General features: G+C 52.4%; 1 protein-coding gene across 1 annotated transcript; it reads left to right on the plus strand.

Moving 5' to 3' along the window:
* Positions 1-10,988: 10,988 nt before the first annotated feature.
* Positions 10,989-22,755, plus strand: KLHL21 (kelch like family member 21). The gene is made up of 4 exons (XM_066270573.1): positions 10,989-12,873; positions 16,009-16,414; positions 20,333-20,405; positions 21,308-22,755. The coding sequence occupies exons 1-4, from the start codon at positions 11,853-11,855 to the stop codon at positions 21,599-21,601; spliced, it is 1,794 nt and encodes a 597-aa protein (XP_066126670.1). The 5' UTR covers positions 10,989-11,852; the 3' UTR covers positions 21,602-22,755.
* Positions 22,756-23,677: the final 922 nt, after the last annotated feature.

Raw genomic sequence — 23,677 nt, forward strand, 5'->3', positions numbered from 1 at the left:
ACCAGGGATTGAACCCGCAACCTTGGCATATCGGGATCACTTCCTAACCAACTGAAATACCCGGCCAGGACCTGCTATTAATCTTTAAGAAATGCATTTGATTATTCTATGTAGAGGTTACTTTCCTTGCTATATGAAAAGTAGATAGCACCCAATTTAGAAATTATTTATTAATGAGTTTAAATTATCCACAAACATGTATAGTAGTCAAGGTACTAAACGTTGAGATAGGCCTCACTTGTGGTGGCACAGTGGAAGTGTTGTCCTGGAACGCTGAGGTTGCCCGTTCGAAACCCTGGGCTTTTTCTGGTCAAGGCACATATGGGAGTTGATGCTTCCTGCTCTTCTCCCCTCCCCTTCTTTGTTTCTCTCCTCTCTCCTCTCTAAAATTAATTTTAAAAAAAGAAAAGTTGAGGTAAAGCCTGGCCAGATAGCTCACTTGGTTCTAGTGTTGTCCCCATAAGCCAAGTTTTGGGTTCAATCCTGGTCAGGGCACACACAAAAATCAATGCATAAAAAGTGGAACAACAAATCAATTTCTCTCTCACATTCTCTTAAATGAATAAAGTCTTTTAAACTTTTTTTATTTATTCATTTGAGAGAGGAGAGAGAAGTGGGGGAGGAACAGGAAGCATCAACTAACTCCCAACACCAGCCAGCACAGGTCAGGATAAATAAAGTCCTAAGAAAAATAGAATTAGAAAAAAAAATTTTAAAGGAGACCACACTTAATTTTAAAAAAATTTTTAGCCTGACCAGGTGGTGGCGCAGTGGATAGAGCGTCGGACTGGAATGCGGAAGGACCCAGGTTCGAGACCCCGAGGTCGCCAGCTTGAGCGCGGGCTCATCTGTCTTGAGCAAAGAGCTCACCAGCTTGGACCCAAGGTCCCTGGCTCCAGCAGGGGGTTACTGGGTCTGCTGAAGGCCCACGGTCAAGGCACATGTGAGAAAGCAACCAATGAACAACTAAGAAGTCGTAACGCGCAACGAGAAACTGATGATTGATGCTTCTCATCTCTCTCCATTCCTGTCTGTCTGTCCCTGTCTATCTCTGCCTCTAAAAAAAAAAATTTTTTTAGGCCCTGGCGTTTGGCTCAGTGGTAGAGCATCGGCCTGGCGTTCAGGAGTCCCAGGTTCAATTCCCGGCCAGGGCACACAGGAGAGGCGCCCACCTGCTTCTCCACCCCTCCCCCTCTCCTTCCTCTCTGTCTCTCTCTTCCCCTCCCGCAGCCGAGGCTCCATTTGAGCAAAGTTGGCCCGGGGGCTGAGGATGTGAGGATGGCTCTATGGCCTCTGCCTCAGGTGCTAGAATGGCTCTGGTTGCAACAGAGCAACGCCCCAGATGGGCAGAGAATCGCCCCCTGGTGGGCATGCCGGGTGGATCCCGGTCGGGCACACGTGGGAGTCTGTCTGACTGCCTCCCCTTTTCCAACTTCAGAAAAATACAAAAAAAAATAATTTTTAGGCCCTGGCCAGTTAGCTCAATCAGAGAGTCATGCAGAAACAACCAAGTTTCAAGTTCGATCCCTGGTCAGTACATATAGGGGAAGCTACCAATGAATGCACAGATAAGTGAAACAACAAATGAATGCTTCCCTCCTCCCTCCTCCTCTCTCTTTTTAAAAAATCATCAATAAATTTTAAAAAATTAAGCCCTGGCTGAATAGATTAGTTGCTTGAAACGTCGTCCCTAGGCATAGAGGTTGCTGGTTCAATCGTTCAAGCCTGGTCAGGGCACATAGCTTGATGTTCCTGTCTCCCTGCCTCTCTCTAAAATAAAAAAATTTAATAGCAACACTGTGCCAAACACTTCAAATATTTCATTCATAATATTTACAAGTAATAATGCACTTAAAGGATAGAGAATATTATAACATTCCTTTAAAAATTATATATAATAAATGCATTATAACCCACACATTAGGCAGCTCAAAATCAGAAAAAAATCAGTGTCTAATAGGGAAAAAAAGCACAACCTCTGTTTTGACTAAATGTTAAAATGTGTTCCCAAACGTTCTCAAAGGAAAAGAAAAAAGTAACAGCAGCTTTTAAAATTATCTCAATCGCCTGACCAGGCAGTGGTGCAGTGGATAGAGCATCGGACTGGGATGCGGAGGACCCAGGTTTGAGACCCCGAGGTTGCCAGCTTGAGCGTGGGCTCATCTGGTTTGAGCAAAGCTCACCAGCTTGGACCCAAGGTCGCTGGCTCGAGCAAGGGGTTACTTGGTCTGCTGAAGGCCCACAGTCAAGGCACATATGAGAAAGCAATCAATGAACAACTAAGGTGTCACAACAAAAAACTGAAAATTGATGCTTCTCATCTTTCTTTGTTCTTGTCTGTCCCTATCTATCCCTCTCTATGACTCTCTCTGTCTCTGTAAAAAAAATAATAAATCTCCTCTTGTCCTATCTGTCTAAAGTTTAAATTTAAATATCAAAATTTAAGTAGTTAGAATTGAAAATTAAGTAGTACCACCCTGGCCGGTTAGCTCAGCGGTAGAGTGTCGGTCCCGGTCAGGGCACACAGGAAAAGTGCCCATCTACTTCTCCACCCTTCCCCCTCTCCTTCCTCTCTCTCTTTCCTTTCTGCAGCCAAGGCTCTATGGGAAAAAAGTTGGCCTACTTGCTGAGGATGACTCCATGGCCTCTGCTTCAGGCACTAGAATGGCTACAGTTGCAATGGAGCAACACCCCCCAGATGGGCACAGCATCGCCCCCTAGTGGGCATGCCTGGTGGATCCCTCTGGCTCCCTGCTTCTCACTTCAGAAAAATACAAAAACATAAAATTAAATAGTACCATTTTTTGTTAAATTACACTACATAAAAAAAGTTACTGCCCTGGCCCATTTGCTCTGTGGTAGAGCGTCGGCCTGGTGTGCAGGAGTCCCAGGTTCAATTCCTGGTCAGGGCATACAAGAGAAGCTCCCATCTGCTTCTCCACCTCTCCCCCTCTCCTTCCTCTCTGTCTCTCTCTTCCCTTCCCGCAGCCAAGGTTCCAATGGAGCAAAAGTTTGCCCAGGCGCTGAGGATGGCTCTGATAACTGCATAGCGAAGCCCCAGATGGACAGAGCATCGCCCCCTGGTGGGCATGCCGGGTGGATCCTGGTCGGGTGCATGCGGGAGTCTGACTGCCTCCCCGTTTCCAACTTCAGAAAAATACCAAAAAAAAAAAAATTACTGACCCTAGCTGGTGACACAGTGGATACTGTCTTCCCAGAGTATCCTGGAGTGCCCGGTCACTGGCTCAATCTCCGAGGGCCCAACCCCTGAGGATGCAGGTTCAAGCCAAGTCAAGGCACATATGAAAAGTAAGTAATGGCAGAGCTAAGTGAATTAATTGATGCTTCTCTCTCCCTCTCTACCTCTCTCCATTATTCTCTAAACAAACAAACAAATAAAGTTACTGGCCCTGACCCTGTAGCTCAATTGGCCAAGATTGTGGTTCAGTCCCGGGTCAAGGCACATATAAGAGTCAACCACCGATGGTATGAGTAAGTGGAACAACAAGTTCATGGATGTTTCTCTGTCTTCTCCCTCTATCTAAAAATCAATATTTTTTTAAAAGAATTCTGTTTACCCTGACCAGGCGGTGGTGCAGTGAGTAGAACATCAGCCTGGGGCACTGAGGACCCAGGTTCAAAACCTCAAGGTCATGGGCTTGAGCACAAACTGGCCAGCTTGAGTGTGGGATCATCGACATGACCCCATGGTCACTGGCTTGAGGTCAAAGGTTGCTGGCTTGAGCAAGGGGTCAATGGCTCAGCTCGAGCCCCCCCCCCCCAGGCATGTATGAGAAGCAATCAGTGAACAACTAAAGTGAAGCAATTATGAGTTGATGCTTCTCACCCCTCTCCCTTCATGTCTGTCTCTGTCTCCCTGTCTGTCTCTTTCGCAAAAAAATAAGAATAAATGAGATGTTACTTAGGTTTGACCTGTGGTAGCACAGTGGATAAAGCATTGACCTGAAATGCTAAAGTTGCCAGTTCAAAACCCTAGGCTTACCTGTTCATGTCACATATGGGAAGCAATCAATGAACTAAATAAAGCAACTGAGAGCTGATACTTCTTGCTCCATACCCACCTCCTCTCTCTGTAAAATCAATAAACAAAATCCTTTTTTTTTTTTTTTTATCAAGAAAGTGGTAGGAAGGGATAGAGATGAGAAGCATCAACTTATAGTTGTGGCACGTTTGTTACTTTTTTTTTTTTTTTTTTTAATTTTTCTGAAGCTGGAAACGGGGAGGCCGTCAGACAGACTCCCGCATGTGCCCGACCGGGATCCACCTGGCACGCCCACCAGGGGGCAATGCTCTTCCCATCCGGGGCGTTGCTCTGTTGCGACCAGAACCATTCCAGCGCCTGAGGAAGAGGCCACGGAGCCATCCCCAGCGCCTGGGCCATGTTTGCTCCAATGGAGTGGGAGAGGAAGAGAGAGACAGAGAGGAAGGAGAGGGGGAGGGGTGGAGAAGCAGATGGGCGCTTCTCCTGTGTGCCCTGGCCGGAAATCGAACCCAGGACTTCTGCACACCAGGCCGACGCTCTACCACTGAGCCAACCGGCCAGGACCTTTTTTTTTTAATTTTTATTTATTTATTCATTTTAGAGGGGAGAGAGAGAGAGAGAGAGAGAGAAAGGGGGGAGGAAAAGGAAACATCAACTCCCATATGTGCCCTGACCAGGCAAGCCCAGGGTTTTGAGCCGGTGACCTCAGCATTCCAGGTCGACGCTTTATTCACTGCGCTACCACAGGTCAGGCTTTTTTTTTTTTTTTGAGAAGAGGGAGGGAAGAGAGAGACAGAAGTGGGGGAAGGAGCAGGAAGCATCAACTCCTATATGAGCCTTGACCAGGCAAGCCCAGGGGTTTTTTTTGTTTTGTTTTGTTTTTTGTTTTTCTGAAGCTGGAAACTGGGAGAGACAGACAGACTCCCGCATGCGCCCCACCGGGATCCACCCCGCACGCCCACCAGGGGTGACGCTCCGCCCACCAGGGGGCGATGCTCCGCCCCTCAGGGGGCATCGCTCTGTCGCGACCAGAGCCACTCTAGCGCCTGGGGCAGAGGCCAAGGAGCCATGCCCAGCTCCCGGCCATCCCTGCTCCAATGGAGCCTTGGCTGCGGGAGGGGAAGAGAGAGACAGAGAGGAAGGAGGGGGGGTGGAGAAGCAAATGGGCGCTTCTCCTATGTGCCCTGGCCGGGAATCGAACCCGGGTCCCCCAGACGCCAGGCCGACACTCTACCGCTTAGCCAACCGGCCAGGGCCAAGCCCAGGGTTTTGAACCAGCGACCTCAGCATTCCAGGTAGACACTGTATCAACTGAGCCACCACAGGTCAGGCTCATCAATTGCTTTCTTTTTTTTTTTTTTTTTTAATATTTTATTGATTTTACAGAGACAGGAGAGAAAGGGGAGCATGGAATGGGAAGTAACAACTCATAGTTGTTTCAGGCTAGTTGTTCATTGTTTTGCTTGCAGTATGTGCCTTGACCAGGGAAGCCCGGGGTTACGAACCGGCAACCTTGGCATTCCAGGCTGAAGGTTTATCCACTGCGCCACCACAGGCCAGGCATCAATTGCTTTCTCATACCATATTTCCCCATGTCTGAGACACACCTTTTTTAAAAAAAATTGGGGTCTAAAAACTAGGCGCATCTTATACAGTGCTTTTAGTTTTTTTACTTGCATTTCCCGCTTTTTCACACTTGTTTTTTGTGCTCATTGTTGAATACAGTGATTCGTCATCAGACACATATGAGGACAAGCTAATGGATGGGAGTTTTGACAGTGATGAGGAGTTTTATGAATTTTATGATGAATAAAGCTTGAGTTCAATAACTTTATGTAATACATTTTTTTTTCAAATTTAAGGCCCCAAAATTAAGGTGTGTTTTATACATGGGGAAATATGGTATGTGCCTTGACCAGGGCTCCAGCCAAGTCAGAGACCCCTTATTCAAGCCAGTGACCTTGAGCTCAAACCAGCGACCTCACTATGATCTCACGCTCAAGCTGGCAACCGAACACTAAAGGCAGAGGAGCCTGCACTCAAGCTGGTGACTTCAAGGTTTTGAACCTGGGTCCTTAGAGTCCGCGGCGGACAGCTCTATCTAGTGTGCCACCACTTGGTCAGACAACAAAAGCTTGTGTGTGTGTGTGTGTGTGTGTGTGTGTGTGTGACAGATAGAAAGGGGGACAGATAGGGACAGACAGGCAGGAAGAGAGATGAGAAGTATCAGTTCATTGCGGCTCCTTCGTTGTTCATTGATTGCTTTCTCTTTTTTTAAAATTTAATTTAATTTAATTTTTTTTTAAAAAGAGAGAGAGAGGGATAGACAGGGACAGACAGACAGGAACGGAGAGATGAGAAGCATCAATCATTAGTTTCTTGTTGTGCATTGCGACACCTTAGTTGTTCATTGATTGCTTTCTCATGTGTGCCTTGACCGCGGGCCTTCAACAGACTGAGTGACCCCTTGCTTAAGCCAGCGACCTTGGGTCTAAGCTAGTGAGCTTTGCTCAAACCAAATGAGCCTGCGCTCAAGCTGGCGACCTCGGGGTCTTGAACCTGGTTCCTCGGCATCCCAGTCCGACGCTCTATCTTCTGCGCCACCGCCTGGTCAGGCTGATTGCTTTCTCATATGTGCCTTGACCGAGGGGTGAAGGCAGAGTGAGTGACCCCTTGCTCAAGCCAGCAACCTTGGTCTTCAAGCCAGTGACCTTTGGGCTCAAGCCAGCGACCACGGGGCCATGTCTATGATCCCACACTCAAGCTGGCGACCGCGGGGTTTAAAACATGGGTCCTCTGTGTCCCTGTCTGATGCTCTATCCACTACTCCATTGCCTGGTCAGACAACAAAAATCTTTAAAAAAGAAAAAATTTCGCCTGACCAGGAGGTGGTGCAGTGGACAGAGCGGAGGACCTAGGTTCAAGACCCCGAGGTCACCAGCTTAAGCGCGGGTTCATCTGGCTTGAGCAAAAAGCTCACCAGCTTGGACCCAAGGTTGCTGGCTCCAGCAAGGGGTTACTCAGTCTGCTGAAGGCCCGCAGTCAAAGCACATATGAGAAAGCAATCAATGAACAACTAGGGTGTCGCAAAGAAAAACTGATGATTGATGCTTCTCATCTCTCTTTGTTCTTGTCTGTCTGTCCCTCTCTAACCCTCTCTCTGACTCTCTAGCTGTCTCTGAAAAGTGAAAAAAAAGAAAAAATGTCTGCCCTGGCTGGATAGCTTGGTTGGTTAGAACATCAACCCAAACCACAGAAGTTGCCAGTTTGCTCCCTTGTCAGGGCACATACAAGAACAGACCAATGTTCTTGTCTCTCTCAATCCCCCTTCCTCTCTGGCTAAAAATATATATATTTAAAAAAAAGATAAAGTTACTTAGGCAAAGATGATTTATGTGATTTTAGAAAAGGAAAATTAAAACTATCATGGCTGGCCTGACTAAGCGGTGGTGCAGTGGATAGAGCGCCGGACTGCGATGCCGAGGACCCAGGTTTGAGACCCCGAGATCGCCAGCTTGAGCACGGCTCATCTGGTTTGAGCAAAAGCTCACCAGCTTGAACCCAAGGTCACTGGCTTGAGCAATGGGTTACTCGGTCTGCTGAAGGCCCACGGTCAAGGCACATATGAGAATGCAATCAATGAACAACTAAGGTGTCGCAATGCGCAATGAAAAACTAATGATTGATGCTTCTCATCTCTTCATTCCTGTCTGTCTGTCCCTCTCTGTCTCTGTAAAATAAATAAATACATTTTCCCACAAACTATTGCTTGTGTCAATTATTTTTCAATAAAACTGGAAGAAAAAGAAAACTATTGCTTGTTTGGTGAAAGTTAACATTTTCCTTGCCAAATAGATATTAGTATTTCCTCCAGGCCAGTGTGCTGACTGGTGGCATCTAAGATTTTTAAATCCCATTAATTAACAGTTTGACTGTATCTGTCACATGGTCATACTGCAATGAATGAATTGCTCACATTCCCATATTGAACTCATGAGATTGATGAGCAGGAGAAGAAAAAACTAAATAGCATTCTTGGGTTTGTAGGTTATGCAAAACTCCAAACAGCTGATAGGTCTATGTCTCTTCTAACTACATTCATTTATCTACTTACATATGCACACATGGTTTCAAATGCTTGCCTCTTAGGTCCAAGATAAATAAATAATATAGTTTTTTCCCAATAACTGAATTTTTTATTTTTTTATTTTTTTTACTACAGAGACAAGGAGAGAGAGAGAGGGGGATAGACAGGGACAGACAGACAAGAACGGACAGATGAGAAGCATCAATCATTAGTTTTTCATTGCGCATTGCAACACCTTAGTTGTTCATTTATTGCTTTCTCATATGTGCCTTGACTGCGGGCCTTCAGCAGACTGAGTAACCCCTTGCTTGAGCCAGCAACCTTGGGCTCAAGCTGGTGAGCTTTTTTTTCTTTTGCTCAAACCAGATGAGCCCGCACTCAAGCTGGCGACCTTAGAGTCTCGAACCTGGGTCTTCCGTATCCCAGTCCGACGCTCTATCCACTGCTCCACCGCCTGGTCAGGCTGAATTTTTAAATTTTAATTTGAACTTGTATTCTTTCTTTCTTCTTCTTAAGTGAGAGGTGGGGAGGCAGAGAGACTCCCACATGTGCCCCTACCAGTATCCACTCGGCAAGCCCCCTACAGGGCAATGCTCTCCCCATCTGGGGCCATTGCTCAGCAACTGAACTATTTTAGCACCTAAGGCAAGGCATGGAGCCATCCTCAGTGCCCAGGGGTCAAATTTCTCAAACTATTCGAGCCATGGCTGCAAGAGGGGAAGAGAGAGAGGAGAGAGGTGGGAGGGAGAAGCAGATGGGCGCTTCTCCTGTGTGCCCTGGCCGGAAATCAAACCCAGGACTTCTACATACCAGGGCGATGTTATACCACTGAGCAAACTGGCCAGGGCCCTTTCTTTCTTTTTTAAAGATTTTTACTTATTAATTTTGCAGAGAGGTGGGTAACGAGAAATATCAACTCATAGTTGCTTCACTTTAGTTGTTCATTGATTGCTGTTGCCTGTCGTGTGTTTTTCCAGCGGGCAAGTCCAGGGTTTCGAACCAGTGACCCCAGCGTATCAGGTTGAAGCTCTCTCAATTACACCACCATAGGCCAGACTGCATTATTTCTTTAATACATAGTTTATATGTTTATTTTCTTTTTATTTCACAGTTTAGATGTTTAGTACAGAAAGTAAAAATGCAGCCAAGTCAGAAAACCAAACCTAACCATCTAGAGGAAATGTTACTTCCGCAATTTTTTTGTAAGCATATGAACACATAACAAATTGGGTTATATTATGGGTAATCAGATTTTTCACGATACTATAGCATGAACATCTTTTTTTTTTTTAACAGTGACAGAGAGAGAGTCAGAGATAGGGACAGACAGACAGAAACAGAGAGATGAGAAGCATCAATCGTTAGTTTTTTGTTGTGACACCTTAGTTGTTCACTGATTGCTTTCTCATATGTGCCTTGACCATGAGGCTGCAGCAGACTGAGTGACCCTTTGCTCGAGCCAGCAACCTTGGGTCCAAGCTGGTGAGCTTTTGCTCAAACCAAGATGAGCCTGTGCTCAAGCTTGGGACCTCGCGGTCTCGAACCTGGGTCCTCCGCATCCCAGCCCAACGCTCTATCCACTGCGCCACCGCCCGGTTAGGCAAGCATGAACATCTTTTAATTTCAATAAATATCTACATTATTCTTCCCGGCTTCACAGTAAGACTCAGACATGATTTGCTGAAATAAATCCTTGTTAATAATACACAAAACTACCCTGGCTGGATGTCTCGGTTGGTTGGAGCATTTCCTGCAATGCAGAGGCGGCTGGTTCGATCCTTGGTTGGGGCACTATAGAAGCATATTGATGCTTCTGTCTCCCTTCTCTTCCCCTTGCTCTTTCTTAATTCAATAAAATAAAATAGAATAAATAGAAAGAAGAAAGTAATACACAAAGCTGAAGTGGACTCAGTTCTTAAATAGAGAAACACTATTGATTTCTGAAAGATCTGATTTATGCCAGGTGGGTGAATTTGACCCGAGGGACTGTAGTATTTTTCCCTACAGTCATCCCACTTCTGGCTACCCAAACTTTTCTTGTCACAAAGCCTGTGCAAGTAAGCTATTGGCCAGGCTCCTGGGCCCAGGAATGCTGCTGCCGCTGCTAAGAGCTGTGTGAACAGTCCATCTATGGGCAATAGGCAGCCCGCCTGGTACCTGACTGTTTTCTTAGTCAGGCCTGTGCCTCCCATGCTGAAGTTTAGACCAGATACGTTCTCATGGCAGGCTGATGAGAGATCCAGGGGAAGAGAAAGCCCACAGTTCTCATTTCAGACATGCAGTAAAAACAAACTGTCTTCTGCAAAGGCTGCATAGACTAGGCTGGAACAGAGAAATGACAGCAACTCCCCAGAGCGGGCCTAGGCAGGGACACTCCTGGGGCGGGAGGTTCACCAGGAATGTCTTTGCAAGCCCAGAGGGCATGGGGGTGGGAAACTATTAAATAACAACAACAACAACCAAGAAATTAAAAAAAAAACACACAACAGGCAAGTTTCATCTGCAAAACAAGAGGCGGGAGGCCAAAATAGGGGTCTTTTCTAAAACTGAACAAAACATGCATTAGAGAAAAATAAAAGGCTTTCTAGTGAGCAGATTTTTTTCATTTATGTTGAAAATGCAGATTCCCTTCTTAACTAAGACATGTTTCTGTAACCCCACAAGTGACTGTGACACTTCTGAATGGCCACATTCCCTGGTTTTTAGTCCCCTGTCTGACCTTGAGCTGACTGCTTTGTCCCCAGGACCCTAAGATCCCCTCTTGGAATACGATAAACTGCTATTTTCTCCAAAATTGTTTTCTGGTGCTTCAGCTTTTTGTTAAGTAATAGTATACAGTCTAAGGAATTTCTCCTACCCTCAGTTTTCTGCCTTTCCCACGTCCATCTCCAGGAGAGGAGGCGAGGAGGCCCCGGTGACCAGGGTGACCGAACCCTTTGGAGGGCAGCTCCGGAGCCTGAAAGAGTCTTTATGAATCAGAAACTGAAACTGCGCCTGGTACGCTGACGAAAGTGAACAACCGAGTTAGTCAAGTCTGAAACTCCTGCAGGAGCGGATTTTTGGCATGTGGCCTCGTATCACTTACAAATAAGCTGAGTAAAACCCGTCACCTAAATAACCCTTATACTTGGTCATTCTTTGGTCCTGAATGGCAAAGATCCTGTTTGAAATATTTCCCGTTATAGCGATAACAGCAACCCGTAGAACTAGTGTGGGGGGGAGCTATTCTACCGAGCCCCTCCCTGGGGCTCTGGGGCAGACGCCGTTGTGAAGTCTGGCGGTTTCGGGTGCCGCGCTCGCCCCCACCGGGTTCTGTTCAGCTGGGCCTGGGTGTGTCGTGGGCAGCCCCAGAGGCCCCGGTCCAGGCGAGCCGCAGGGCCGCACCTCGGAGAGAACACTTGTCACCCGCCGTCCCCGGGCGTCGCAGGAGGCCGCAGGAAGCCCGGGAAGGGCGGAGAGAAGGAACTGGCGCGGGCGGCGGTGACTCAGCCGGGAGCGTGGGGGCGGGCGCGCGCGAGGGGTGGTGAGTTAGCGCGCTGGGTCGGGCGGCGGCGACAGTAGCGGTGGCGCTGGGCCCGGCGGGGTTAAGTGGGCGGTGCCAGGGGCGCCCCGCCTCCCGCCCGGGCCGGCCCCCGGGAGGCCACGGCGCTCGGCGGTATTTATAGCGGCTGCGCCAGCCGCCCCGCGTTTCTCCCGCTGGCCCCGGCCGCGGCCTAGTGTCGTCGCGCGCGTTATTGTCCCGCGTCCCGCCACGAAGGCGCCATGGAGCGTCCGGCTCCTCTGGCCGTGCTGCCCTTCTCGGACCCCGCGCACGCGCTGAGTCTGCTTCGCGGCCTGAGCCAGCTTCGCGCCGAGCGCAAGTTCCTGGACGTGACCCTGGAGGCGGCGGGCGGGCGCGACTTTCCGGCGCACCGGGCCGTGCTGGCGGCTGCCAGCCCCTACTTCCGCGCCATGTTCGCCGGACAGTTGCGCGAGAGCCGGGCGGAGCGGGTGCGCCTGCACGGCGTGCCACCGGACATGCTACAGCTGCTGCTCGACTTCAGCTACACGGGCCGCGTGGCCGTGAGCGGCGACAACGCCGAGCCGCTGCTGCGTGCCGCCGACCTGCTGCAGTTCCCGGCGGTGAAGGAGGCGTGCGGCGCCTTCCTGCAGCAGCAGCTGGACCTGGCCAACTGCCTGGACATGCAGGACTTCGCGGAGGCTTTCAGCTGCACGGGGCTGGCTAACGCGGCGCAGCGCTTCATCCTCCGCCACGTGGGCGAGTTGGGCGCAGAGCAGCTGGAGCGGCTGCCGCTGGCGCGCCTGCTGCGCTACCTGCGCGACGATGGGTTGTGCGTGCCCAAGGAGGAGGCCGCCTACCAGCTGGCGCTGCGCTGGGTGCGCGCCGACCCGCCTCGCCGCGCCGCGCACTGGCCGCAGCTGCTGGAGGCCGTGCGCCTCCCCTTCGTGCGCCGCTTTTACCTGCTGGCGCACGTCGAGGCCGAGCCGCTGGTGGCGCGCTGCCCGCCCTGCCTGCGATTGCTGCGCGAGGCGCGTGACTTCCAGGCGGCTCGCTACGATCGCCACGACCGTGGGCCCTGCCCCCGCATGCGTCCGCGCCCTTCCACCGGCCTTGCGGAGATCCTCGTGCTCGTGGGTGGCTGCGACCAGGACTGCGACGAATTGGTCACTGTCGACTGCTACAACCCGCAGACGGGCCAGTGGCGCTACCTGGCCGAGTTCCCCGACCACCTGGGTGGGGGCTACAGCATCGTGGCGCTTGGCAACGACATCTACGTGACGGGTGAGTGGGCTAGTCAGGTGAACTCTGGGCGGGCCGACAGCGCAGGCAGGGGTCTCTGGGGCCTCATGCGCCCCTGCGGGCGTGTGTTTTGTTACTAAGACTCCATAGAGAACCTGGAGCCCGGGCGCCGCACCTGAGTGTAGACAGCCACTTCCCCTTCCCGTTCTGTTCGATCTGGCCAGTGGGTGCGGATCAGCGGTCAGTACTTTAGACTTAGAAGAAGAGCCCCTTGTGTGAGCGGGGACAAACAGCTGCTTGTGGGTTTCTTTCCCGCGCTGTGCTGCGGGGCCTTCCTGGGTAGCCCACTCTTTTCCCTATAGGTGCCACTCCCAGCCCCACCCCCATTCCCCCACCAATTGGGTTGGAAATACTGGGGCATTCACCTTGCACAATGGGTGCTTTCTTTTCATTTCTAAAGAATCCAGGGCCAGGCCTGGGGCTGACGCCCTGTGACACATCCATTCTCCCCTCCCCGGGGTTTTCTCCCAGCTAAGCTACAAAGGCCTCTTGATGCCTGCATTTTGTCATCTAGTGACTAGGTTCCCTTGGGCTTGTACCTGAGCTTTGAGAAAGGTCACGTGGTTTTTAGGCTTCTCAGCTTTGCGACTGTAAACACAGTCACATGCTAGGATGTATTCTTCCAGTTACTTGGCTCATACCAGAAAACACTGCCGAGTCATGCTGGGCGGGTCCCAGCCCGCCCCAATTCTGGGCTTCTCCCACATTTTTTATTAAGGATAAGTGCTGGCTCAAACTGGAGGCTACCTCCTTCTGTGGGGTGAGGAGGGGCGGGCTCTGTGACGGCTATATAAGGAAAGAAGCCGACTCAGTGTGCATTTGGGCCCTTCCAAAGGCTGTGGTCAGGTGGTGAGACTCAGGGCTGGGCCCCAGCTTGGCACTTGGCGGAGAAAGCCAGCTCTGAGACCTGCTCCAGTGTTCCCCACGGGGTTCTGAGCTGGCATGTGGGAGGCATCCCATCCTGAGAACTCGCTCCGCTCCGTGGCCACAGCTTCTTTGGCCTGCAGTTCCAGATCCAGCCTCTGCTGACATCTCCCAGAATCGGCCCCTTTGCAGTGTCAGGTTGACCCTGTGTTTTTTGGGAACCATCCCCCCCACTTCCCAAAGTCTGGTCAGGGAACTCCCTCCCCAAACTGGTCAGACTGGCCTCAATTTTACACTCCCTTCCATAAATGTCTCAGCCGAGCAGCTAATCCTTTGGGTTTAGACAGGTGGCTGGGTCATTCCAAACAGTTGCCTGTTGGGAATTTCAAGGGCCAGAGAAAGAGGCCTCAGCTGCCTTAGACACTGTTCTCCCGCCAGGGGATGAAGGCCTGCAGAGCAGACTGTACCCAACTTATTTTCTCCCTTTAAAAAGCTCAGGGCCACAAGAGGGATAGAATGTCATGTGTCTTCTGCCTGTGGCGCCAGCCTTGGGGTGGGGGGTAGGGAATGCAACTGCTGGCATTCTGGGGTCTCTTCATGCTGTGCTAATTTGGAGTCCTGGATAGACTAGTTTAATTCATGATTACAGTCAGCACAGTTGGGCTTTGATCGTTTTTTCCCTTCTTTTTTTGAAATAACAGAAAAGTATTCATACAGGGGTGGGCAGAAGTAGGTTTATAGGAGTGAGTACACGGAATAGTTTATTTTCTTGTGTTATTATTATTGTTGTATTCGAAAGTAGATACAACTGTAAACCTGTTTTAGCCATACTCTGTATTTGTATAGCTGGATGAGGTCTTCCAGACAGAACATACTGAGAACTTGCACCGACATCGAGAACGGGAGCCTAGAAGTCTACTCGGTGCATTGCTTTCTGTGTCGGGTCTCTTTTTTTTTTTTCTACTCGGTGCATTGCTTTCTGTGTCGGGTCTCTTTAATTTTAGAGAGGAGAGAAAGAGAGAGAGGGAGGGAGGGAGAGGGAGAGAGAGAGAGAGAGAGAAGGGGTAGGAAGGAGCAAGAAGCATCAACTCCCATATGTGCCTTGACCAGGCAAGCCCAGGGTTTTGAACCGACGACCTCAGTGTTTCCAGGTCGACGCTTTATCCACTGCGCCACCACAGGTCAGGTCTCTTGGCACTTGGCGGAGAAAGCCAGCTCTGAGACCTGCTCCAGTGTTCCCCACGGGGTTCTGAGCTGGCATGTGGGAGGCATCCCATCCTGAGAACTCGCTCCGCTCCGTGGCCACAGCTTCGGGTCTCTTGCTTGCTGCGGGAACTAGGTTGCTTCTCAGCTCTTCCTGGCTCAGCCTTGGTTAGGGGGTGGCCAGGATGCCTAGAATTTGGTGGACAAGGCCCTGTGCATCCCACTCTCATTCTTTGTGTCCCCGGGAGAACAGACTGAGACCTGATGCCTGATGCTTTAGCTGGACCTGGGCTAGTTGAGGTGTATGTGGGGTCCAGACTGAGGTTACTGTTAACTTAGAATTGCAGCCTCGGGCCCTGGCCGGTTGGCTCAGCGGTAGAGCGTCGGCCTAGCGTGCGGAGGACCCGGGTTCGATTCCTGGCCAGGGCACATAGGAGAAGCGCCCATTTGCTTCTCCACCCCTCCGCCGCGCTTTCCTCTCTGTCTCTCTCTTCCCCTCCCGCAGCCAAGGCTCCATTGGAGCAAAGATGGCCCGGGCGCTGGGCATGGCTCTGTGGCCTCTGCCTCAGGCGCTGGAGCGGCTCTGGTCGCAATATGGCGATGCCCAGGATGGGCAGAGCATTGCCCCCTGGGGGGCAGAGCACCGCCCCTGGTGGGCGTGCCGGGTGGATCCCGGTCGGGCGCATGCGGGAGTCTGTCTGACTGTCTCTCCCTGTTTCCAGCTTCAGGAAAAAAAAAAAAAAAAAAAAAGAATTGCAGCCTCGGGGCCTTTGCTCAGCCCATAGAGATTTAGCAGTGTTTTCATGGTATGAAGCTTGGCCATCCTCTTAGGCAGTGAACCATGGTCAGCATCTGCATTGACATAGCTCCAGCATGGAGCCTCCCTGGCCTGGGCATGGGTGAGAGAGGATGTGTATTTACATCAAAGGCCAGGGAGGATCATTTCTCCCCTGCTGACACCCTCTCAGAAGTTCAGGGAGGTGTCAGGGTGGAGTGTGACTCACCCCCAGCTGGTATGGACTGACACTTCTGCTTTTTCTGTTCCGGCAGGTGGGTCTGACGGTTCCAGGCTGTACGACTGCGTGTGGAGGTACAACTCGAGTGTGAATGAGTGGACGGAGGTGGCGCCCATGCTGAAGGCCCGCGAGTACCACAGCTCCTCCGTGCTGGACGGGCTGCTGTACGTGGTGGCCTCGGACAGCACAGAGCGCTACGACCACACCACTGACTCCTGGGAGGCCCTGCAGCCCATGACCTACCCCATGGACAACTGTTCCACCACGGCCTGCCGCGGCAGGCTTTACGCCATCGGCTCCCTGGCCGGCAAGGAGACCATGGTGATGCAGTGCTACCACCCGGACACGGACCTCTGGTCATTGGTGGACTGTGGCCAGCTCCCACCCTGGTCCTTTGCCCCCAAGACAGTGACTCTGAATGGACTCATGTATTTCATTAGGTGAGTCCCCAGGGGCCACGGCCACCACACGGTCTTTCTTACCAGGCCCTGTGCTAAGCGCATTGTCCCTGTTCTCCCCATCACACATATGAGGAGACTGAGGCCAGGCTGGGTCTTTGACCTGAAGCCTCTGTTCTGCTGTGTCTTAGAGTGGTTTCTGTGGGCCTCTTGGTTTTCTTTCTTTTTCTTTTTCTTTTTTTTTTTTTTGTGACAGAGACAGAGAGGGGGACCGATAGGGACAGACAGACAGGAAGGGAGAGAGATGAGAAGCAACACTTCTTTGATGTGGCTCCTTAGTTGTTCATTGATTGCTTTCTCATATGTGCCTTGACCCGGGCGGGGGGAGAGGGGCTGTAGCAAACCTTGCTCAAACCAGAGACCTTGGGTCCAAGCTGGTGAGCCTTGCTCAAGCCAGATGAGCCCGCGCTCAAGCTGGCGACCTCAGAGTTTTGTACCCGAGTCTTCCGTGTCCACTGTGCCACTGCCTGGTCAGGCCTCTTGGTTTTCTTAATCAAGGGATCCCAAGTGTGATGGAGTGAGGTCCTTTCAGAGAACTTTCCTAGATGCAAAACAAAAAGTGTGTATTTAGCTGGACTTCAGCCTGGAGGACCCACTAAGGGCCTGGCTGTTTGCACGTGGCCTTTGTTGAAAAGGAACCTGTCTTACCTAAGAGGGATTCTGAATCTTAAAGAGACCAAAGGAGAGCTTTTGGACACTCGAGTCTTCGGAGGAGGTGTGGCTTTGACCGAGGGGCCCTTTGCTCACCCGGCAGAGTGTCCACCGCTCTCAGTTAGTTGGGGGCCTGCCGCCCAGGTACAAGAGGCCAGGAAGCTGGGTCAGCCCCACCCCGCCTGTTCAAAGCAGCACTTGTGTGTTCGTGGGTTCTGTCCATTCCCTTCCCGCCTGGCCTGGCACAGCACGGGGAGGGCCTTTGACTTGTCGAATGAATGCTGTTGTCCAAGGGTCCCACAGCCTCTCTGGACCAGGGAGTGAGCTGGTACTGAGCAGGCCCCAGAGCTACTTGTGGACTGATGACACTAGTCAGCACATGTTGGGGTCCTGGACTCTCTGAGCCTGTGTTGCCTGCTTCCTGGACATTTTCATGGTCAGCTTTCATGACTGGCATGATGAGATGGACACCACTGTCACTCCTGTTTTATGGATGGCAAAACAAGCTTAGGCAGGTAAGGGACTTACAGCCTTTAAGTGCTGCCCCTGTCCCGGCAGGTAGGTGGATCTGACGGTTCCAGGCTGTCCGACTGCGTGTGGAGGTACAACTCGAGTGTGAATGAGTGGACGGAGGTGGCGCCCATGCTGAAGGCCCGCGAGTACCACAGCTCCTCCGTGCTGGACGGGCTGCTGGACGTGGTGGTTTGAACAAAGGACCTCCAAACCAGGTCCTTTAGTGGTGTCACTACATCGTGGTCTCCCTGGGCCAGGCTGTGGCCCTGGCAGCATGGAGTGGAGATGGGTAGCTGCTAGGTCACCGTGCATCCGCAGGTCTTGATGACTAGTCAGCCCAATGGGCCAGGGCCCCTGCTGGCTGTCTGGGGGTGTTATACACCTGCTGCTCCCCGCCCTGGCGCAGGAGAGAAGGGGTACGCACAGTGCTCCCCTCTGTCTCCTTTTGGTCTGGCTTCGCATTGGGAGCTTCCTAATGAATTCGCTTTTGGGCATCCTATCTGCCCCACCCCCCAGCCACCTGAGTTGCCCTCCCTTCTCCTGTAAGAGCTCAAGGCTCCTTCCCAGGCTTTCTGCTGAGCACATTCACCACGTGGTGCCCTTGCCCGCAAGTGGCTAAGGGGCCAGGCATCCTTACCATATGCCAGGAATCAGCCAGCCCCTGGTCCTATTACCAACATCATCTGACCCTTCACCCAGCTCCCTCCCCCCTAAGTCACGGTAAACTTCTTCACGGAGGGGGCAGGGACAGCTATAAATACAACTTATCCAAGTGCCAGCCCCTCGCAGGAGGTCCAGGCTGAGTGCCTTTGAGAATGTCTTCCTGGCCTGTGGCCCTAGAGCAAGGTGTGCCCAAGGGCCTGCCTGCCTTCCGTCCTCAGGAATGTAGTCATCACTTGTCATTACTAAACTTCTTCACACAGAAGTGTAAGAGTCAGGGGAAGGAAGTGTTAGGGTGTTCCCAGCACTGCTGTTAGCCTTTGTCAGGGTTTATCTAAGCTATGGGGTGCTGGGAACAGGGAAAAATGGGCTCAGCTCTCTCTCTCTCCGTCTCCCAGCCCGGCTCTCTGGAAAGTCCACCACATGCTTGCCATGTGGTGACGGTGACGGTTGGAGGCCTGGCCCGGCCTCTCCTGATTGCAGGCAACACCCGGGTCTGATGCGATTGGATGTTTGTTTCAGAGCTACCCTGTTTGTGCCCTTTGGTGCTCCCAAGCTGTATAACCCCCTGCTCAGAACGCCACCGATGGGGCACCTCCTGGTGGAAAGGTGTCCTTCCAGGGAGGCAGCCAGCACTGTGTAGGTCACTTCCCATCTCTGCGCCTGTCCCGGGCTGGGAGCAGTGCCTGGCTGCGCCCTCCTCCCCCAGCCGTGTCCACCTTGGCCCTCATTTAAGGTGGCTCCTTGGCTGGGGGCCCTGGTCCTGTCTGGCTGCATCTTGTACATCTGTGCTTGGAGTGGGCAGTCCACTGAGTTCCACTATTGATCATCAGTATATGGGCCACAAAGTAAGAATGGCTTTTACACTTTGAAGTAATTTGAGGGGTGGAAAAAAATCAAAGCAAGAGGACCTTTTTTTGACATGGAAAGCTATATGAAATCCAGATTTCTGCAATCCATAAATAAGGTTGTATTGGGATGCAGCCAGCCCCTTTGTTTACGGATTCGTGTTGGGGGAATTTCATCAGGGCCTAAAATATTCTGTGGTTTTCCTGCTGACCCCTGACCTGCAATCATTCTCTTTTGGGGAGGGAGGGTCTTCGCTTTTCAAGAGTGTGACTTGGAGCCAGTTTTTGTTGTTGTTGTTTTTTAAGTGAGAGGAAGGGAGATAGTGAGACAGACTCCTGCGTGGGCACCAGGATCCACCCGGCAACCCCCGTCTGGGGCCGATGCTCGAATCAACTGAGCTATCCTCAGTGCCCGGGCTGACAAAAACCAATCGAGTCACTGGCTGAGGGAAGGGAAGAGGGAGAGAATGGGGAGACGGAGGGACAGAAAGTCAGGTGGTCACTTCTTTTGTGTACCCTGACTGAGAGTCGAACCCGGGATGTACATACACTGGGGCAATGCTCTATCCACTGAGCCACCGGCCACGGCCAACTTGGAACCTTTTATTGCAGGGCTCAGGGGCGTGTCAAACAAGGTCAACCCCATAGGGAGGCACGGCATGGGGGCATCTTCCTATAGCTGTGGTTACCTTGCTGGGCACTGAGGACACAGCAGGGAATGGGATAGGAGTAGGGGGTGACAGTGGAGGCTCAGTCCGGGGCACGTGGGGGTACGGGTAGGATGAAGGTGCCTGCCTGGACCCATCGGCCATGGAAGGCTGTCCTGCTGAAGAGGAGGCACAGGTCCAAACAAGTCCAAATCAGAAGGATGGGGAGAGTTGGGTGGGAAGAATCCTGATGAGTTCAGGATCTGAAGCCAGTGGGCTGCAGCGAGGTGGAGGGGTCAGCGTGTTGGTGTTGGGTGGTGGGGAAAGGTTTCAGTACCTGAGGGTATGATCTTGGGGTTTAGGGAGCAAGGCTGGGTTCTGGCCTTGGAACCTAGGCCAGGGATTCCTGGGTTCCAAGGTGTGGGGCCTGAAATCAGGGAAGGGTCTCACTGCCCAGTGGGCTGTCAGATGGCACCAAAGAAGTCCCCAAAGGCGAGGGAGCTTGGAGGGACCTCTTCTCCAGTCCTTCACACTCAGGGCTACCCTCCTTGTTCTAACCCCCACTCCCATCCCCTCCACAGGGATGACTCCGCCGAGGTGGACGTGTATAACCCCACGAAGAATGAATGGGACAAGATCCCGTCTATGAATCAGGTAAATTTGCCTGCATTGGAAGCACAGGCTGCCATGAGGCAGGGAGCATACTGGGGAAGAGGGATACCAATTGCAGAGGCCCTGGAGCAAGGTGTGGCTGGTATGTTCCTAGAATAAGCCCTCAGCCCAGTGTGGCTGGTCCAGAGGGAGCAAGTGGACAGCAGAGGAGACAAGGTCAGACAGGAGGTCTTTGGGGCTGACCTTGGCTATGTACTTTTTGAGTGCCTGCCGTGCGCTCAGAACAGGACTCCCACTCTGGTGCCGTTGCCAGATCGGGGTCTCAGCTTCTCGCTGAGTGTTGGGAAGAGGGGTGTGGAGCCTGATCGTTGACATAGAGCCAGGAAGCCCGGGCCACCTCTGGGCACATAATCGCTCTCCGAAGCCCCAGATGTGTCTCAGTCCAGCTGCATCTTTTCTGTCTCCCTTAGTGTCCACACCTGCTCTGTGGTCCCTCTGGGTGGCAGTTGTCACAATTGACAACATCACAGTGTAACATCTTTATGCTTAAGGAATGTAACTTTATGTTTTTCCCCAAAATGAGCTACATATTACATTCCTCGCAGGACTAAGAAAGATGGGGTAGTCCAGAGCCCAGTCTTTGGGTCAAGTCCCAGCTCTGCGACCGTCAGTCACACGAGGCTCAGTTTGTCCATCAGGAAGGTGGGAACAGTCGCACCTGCCTTAGAGGGCCAGTGCCGCCCACATTGAGACTCAGTGCCTCTGTAGCCCCCTGACCACCAGAGGGATTGGGCGTGGAGCCCATTTTCCTAGGTGGAGTGTCAGGAGGGTTCAGGCCGGCCCTCTCAAGGGTCCCAAGCACCGTCCCATGGAGAAGGGGCTGTGGGAGCTCTTGCCAGTCCCTGGTTGCTGGCCTCCACTCACCTGTCCCCCTTGGCCCACAGGTGCACGTTGGGGGCAGCCTGGCTGTCCTTGGAGGGAAGCTCTACGTCTCAGGGGGGTACGACAATACATTTGAACTCTCGGACGTGTTGGAGGCCTATGACCCTGAGACGCGGGCATGGAGTGTGGTGGGGCGGCTCCCGGAGCCCACTTTCTGGCATGGCAGCGTCAGCATCTTCCGCCAGTTCATGCCCCAGACGCCCTCGGGTGGGCGTGGTTTCGAGCTGGACAGTAGCACCAGTGACATGGACGTGGGCCAACCCCGGCCGCCGCAGAACCCCCATGAGCTGCACTAACCCCGGCCTGGCCCAGGGAGGGCCTCGGTGCAGGTAGCCCAGCACCCAGGGGGCAGCGACCCCTTCCTTCACACCCAAGGCCAGGTTGGGTTCAGCAGGTAAAACACGGGCTCTGAGGCTGCTGAGCAAGCCTCAGGCTCTGACTCCTGGACCGTTCTCTGCACCGAGAACTGGAGTTCTCCACTGCTGGTGCCAAAGCCAGTTGCGAATGGCCCTCCCGTGGTCTGGGAAGAGCTGCCTCCCTATCGGCGTGTGCCTCTGGCTCCAAGAGGTCAACCTCCCCTCCTTGGGCCCCCCTCTCCCCTACCAACCTCCTCCCGCCACCTGCATCTACTGGCTCCCACCTCGGGCGCAGAGGGCACTTCTGGGGCATGAGTGGAGAGGAGCAAGTCCCGTGCGAGTCTGAGAATGGCCTAGGCCTGCCTTCCTGCAGGCTCTTGTCTGGGAACACTGGGAATCAGGCCAACGATGGCTGCCATGGGGTCCCACACTCCACAGCCAGTGCTGACATCTCAGCAGGCCCTCGCCCCAGAGGAAGGGGGTTGCACACCCCAACACTCCTCACCGTTGTGGGCCTCCATCAGGTGAGCTCAGACTCGGTGCAGGGCAGTGGGACTGGTGTGGCCTTAAAGGACGCCCGGCAGGACCTCCAGCGTGTTGCTGTCTCCAGTGGACCTGGGTTGAGGCAGATGTTGGGTGTCCCTGTCCACCCAGCCCACCAGCTGCTTTGTTAGTGTGGCCGTTGGCTAACCACCCCTTCTTACCCCGCCCCCCGGCTCAGAGACCTCTCTAGGTTTATCCCCAATACGAGAAGGGTGCAAGGTCACAGCTCCTCACTGGGAGGCCCTGGGTGCTTGTCTTCGAAGACCAGCCAGGAAGACAGCTGCAGACGGCCTTACTCTCGCTAGCCTGTGGTCAAGAATCCTGCCATTTCTAAAGCCAGCCCTGGGCACTGTGGCTTCGTGGTTGGTTGCAAGATTTGAAACGGGGCAGTCGGAACCAGGGTCCAGTTTAATTTGTGATCTTATAGTGCCTCTGGGGATACTTTGCAAGGCTGGGGTCCTGTGGGCTCCAGGATAGGGGGTCAGTTGCGGGAGCCCTGCAGCTTGGGAACCTGTTTTCTCTGGGAGTGTGAGCAATTCTGTGGACTGGGTGATCTTTTTTTTTTTTTTTTTTTTTTTTTTTTTTTTTTTAATTTTTTTTTAGATTTTATTTATTCATTATAGAGAGGAGAGAGAGAGAGAGAAAAGGGGGGAAGAGCAGGAAGCATCAACTCCCATATGCACCTTGACCAGGCAAGCCCAGGGTTTTGAACCGGCAACCTCAGTGTTTCCAGGTTAACGCTTTATCCACTGCGCCACCACAGGTCAGGCTGGACTGGGTGATCTTGCTGCTCAAGGTCCCTAGCGTAACATTGTCTTTCTTCAAGGGGGGGGGGGTGCGCTTTCCTCTTAGATTAATTCAAAGTAAAAGTTCACTGAGAGGCCCTTCCCAGTGAACTAACGTGGAGGTGTGTCCTCACCTGGAGAAGAATGTGTTAGCAACCTCACCTCACAAATGCCACTTAAAACCCTTTTGTTGGCCAGGTGGCCGTGGTTCTGGGCGGAAGCCTTGTGGCCTTCAGGGTCGCCGGGTGGGCCATCCTGTGTGTGGTGTCATTGCTTCGAGTTAAGACACTGTGCTCTGGACACGCAGCTGGAGCAGCCATGGCTCACAGCCAGCCCTTCCTTCTCGTCCCCTTGGTCATCTCTTACCTGGTCACTATGTACCCACTGTGCACCAGGCACTGTTGAAGGGCAGATGAGGGTTGGCCATGTTACAGGCTCCTGGGGGCCTTGGGAAGGGCCTCACCCAGCAGAGGTGGCAGTGCTGTGGCCTCTTACTCAGCCAGGTGCCTGCCTGGCAGGCCTTTCCCACCCGGGTTGTCCGGTTCCTTTGCAGGTAGAGGCTGCCTGGGCATGGTGGCTTGTGACCTGTTAGTGGCAGACAGACAGGCAGCAAGCAGGGGTGGGCTACACGGGATTGACTGAGTCCTGATCATACTCCAGGTACCGAGCTCAGTGCCAGAGAGACTGT

This window comes from Saccopteryx bilineata, chromosome 3 (genome assembly GCF_036850765.1).
Source record: "Saccopteryx bilineata isolate mSacBil1 chromosome 3, mSacBil1_pri_phased_curated, whole genome shotgun sequence".
NCBI classification, from domain to species: domain Eukaryota; kingdom Metazoa; phylum Chordata; class Mammalia; order Chiroptera; family Emballonuridae; genus Saccopteryx; species Saccopteryx bilineata.

What these genes read in the sequence shown, in the direction of transcription:
- KLHL21 (XM_066270573.1), top strand. Translation starts at nt 11,853, where the DNA reads ATGGAGCGTCCGGCTCCTCTGGCCGTGCTGCCCTTCTCGGACCCCGCG. An exon ending in CAACGACATCTACGTGACGG is followed by an intron (nt 12,874 to 16,008) that starts GTGAGTGGGCTA and finishes CTGTTCCGGCAG; the next exon opens with GTGGGTCTGACGGTTCCAGG. An exon ending in GGACTCATGTATTTCATTAG is followed by an intron (nt 16,415 to 20,332) that starts GTGAGTCCCCAG and finishes TCCCCTCCACAG; the next exon opens with GGATGACTCCGCCGAGGTGG.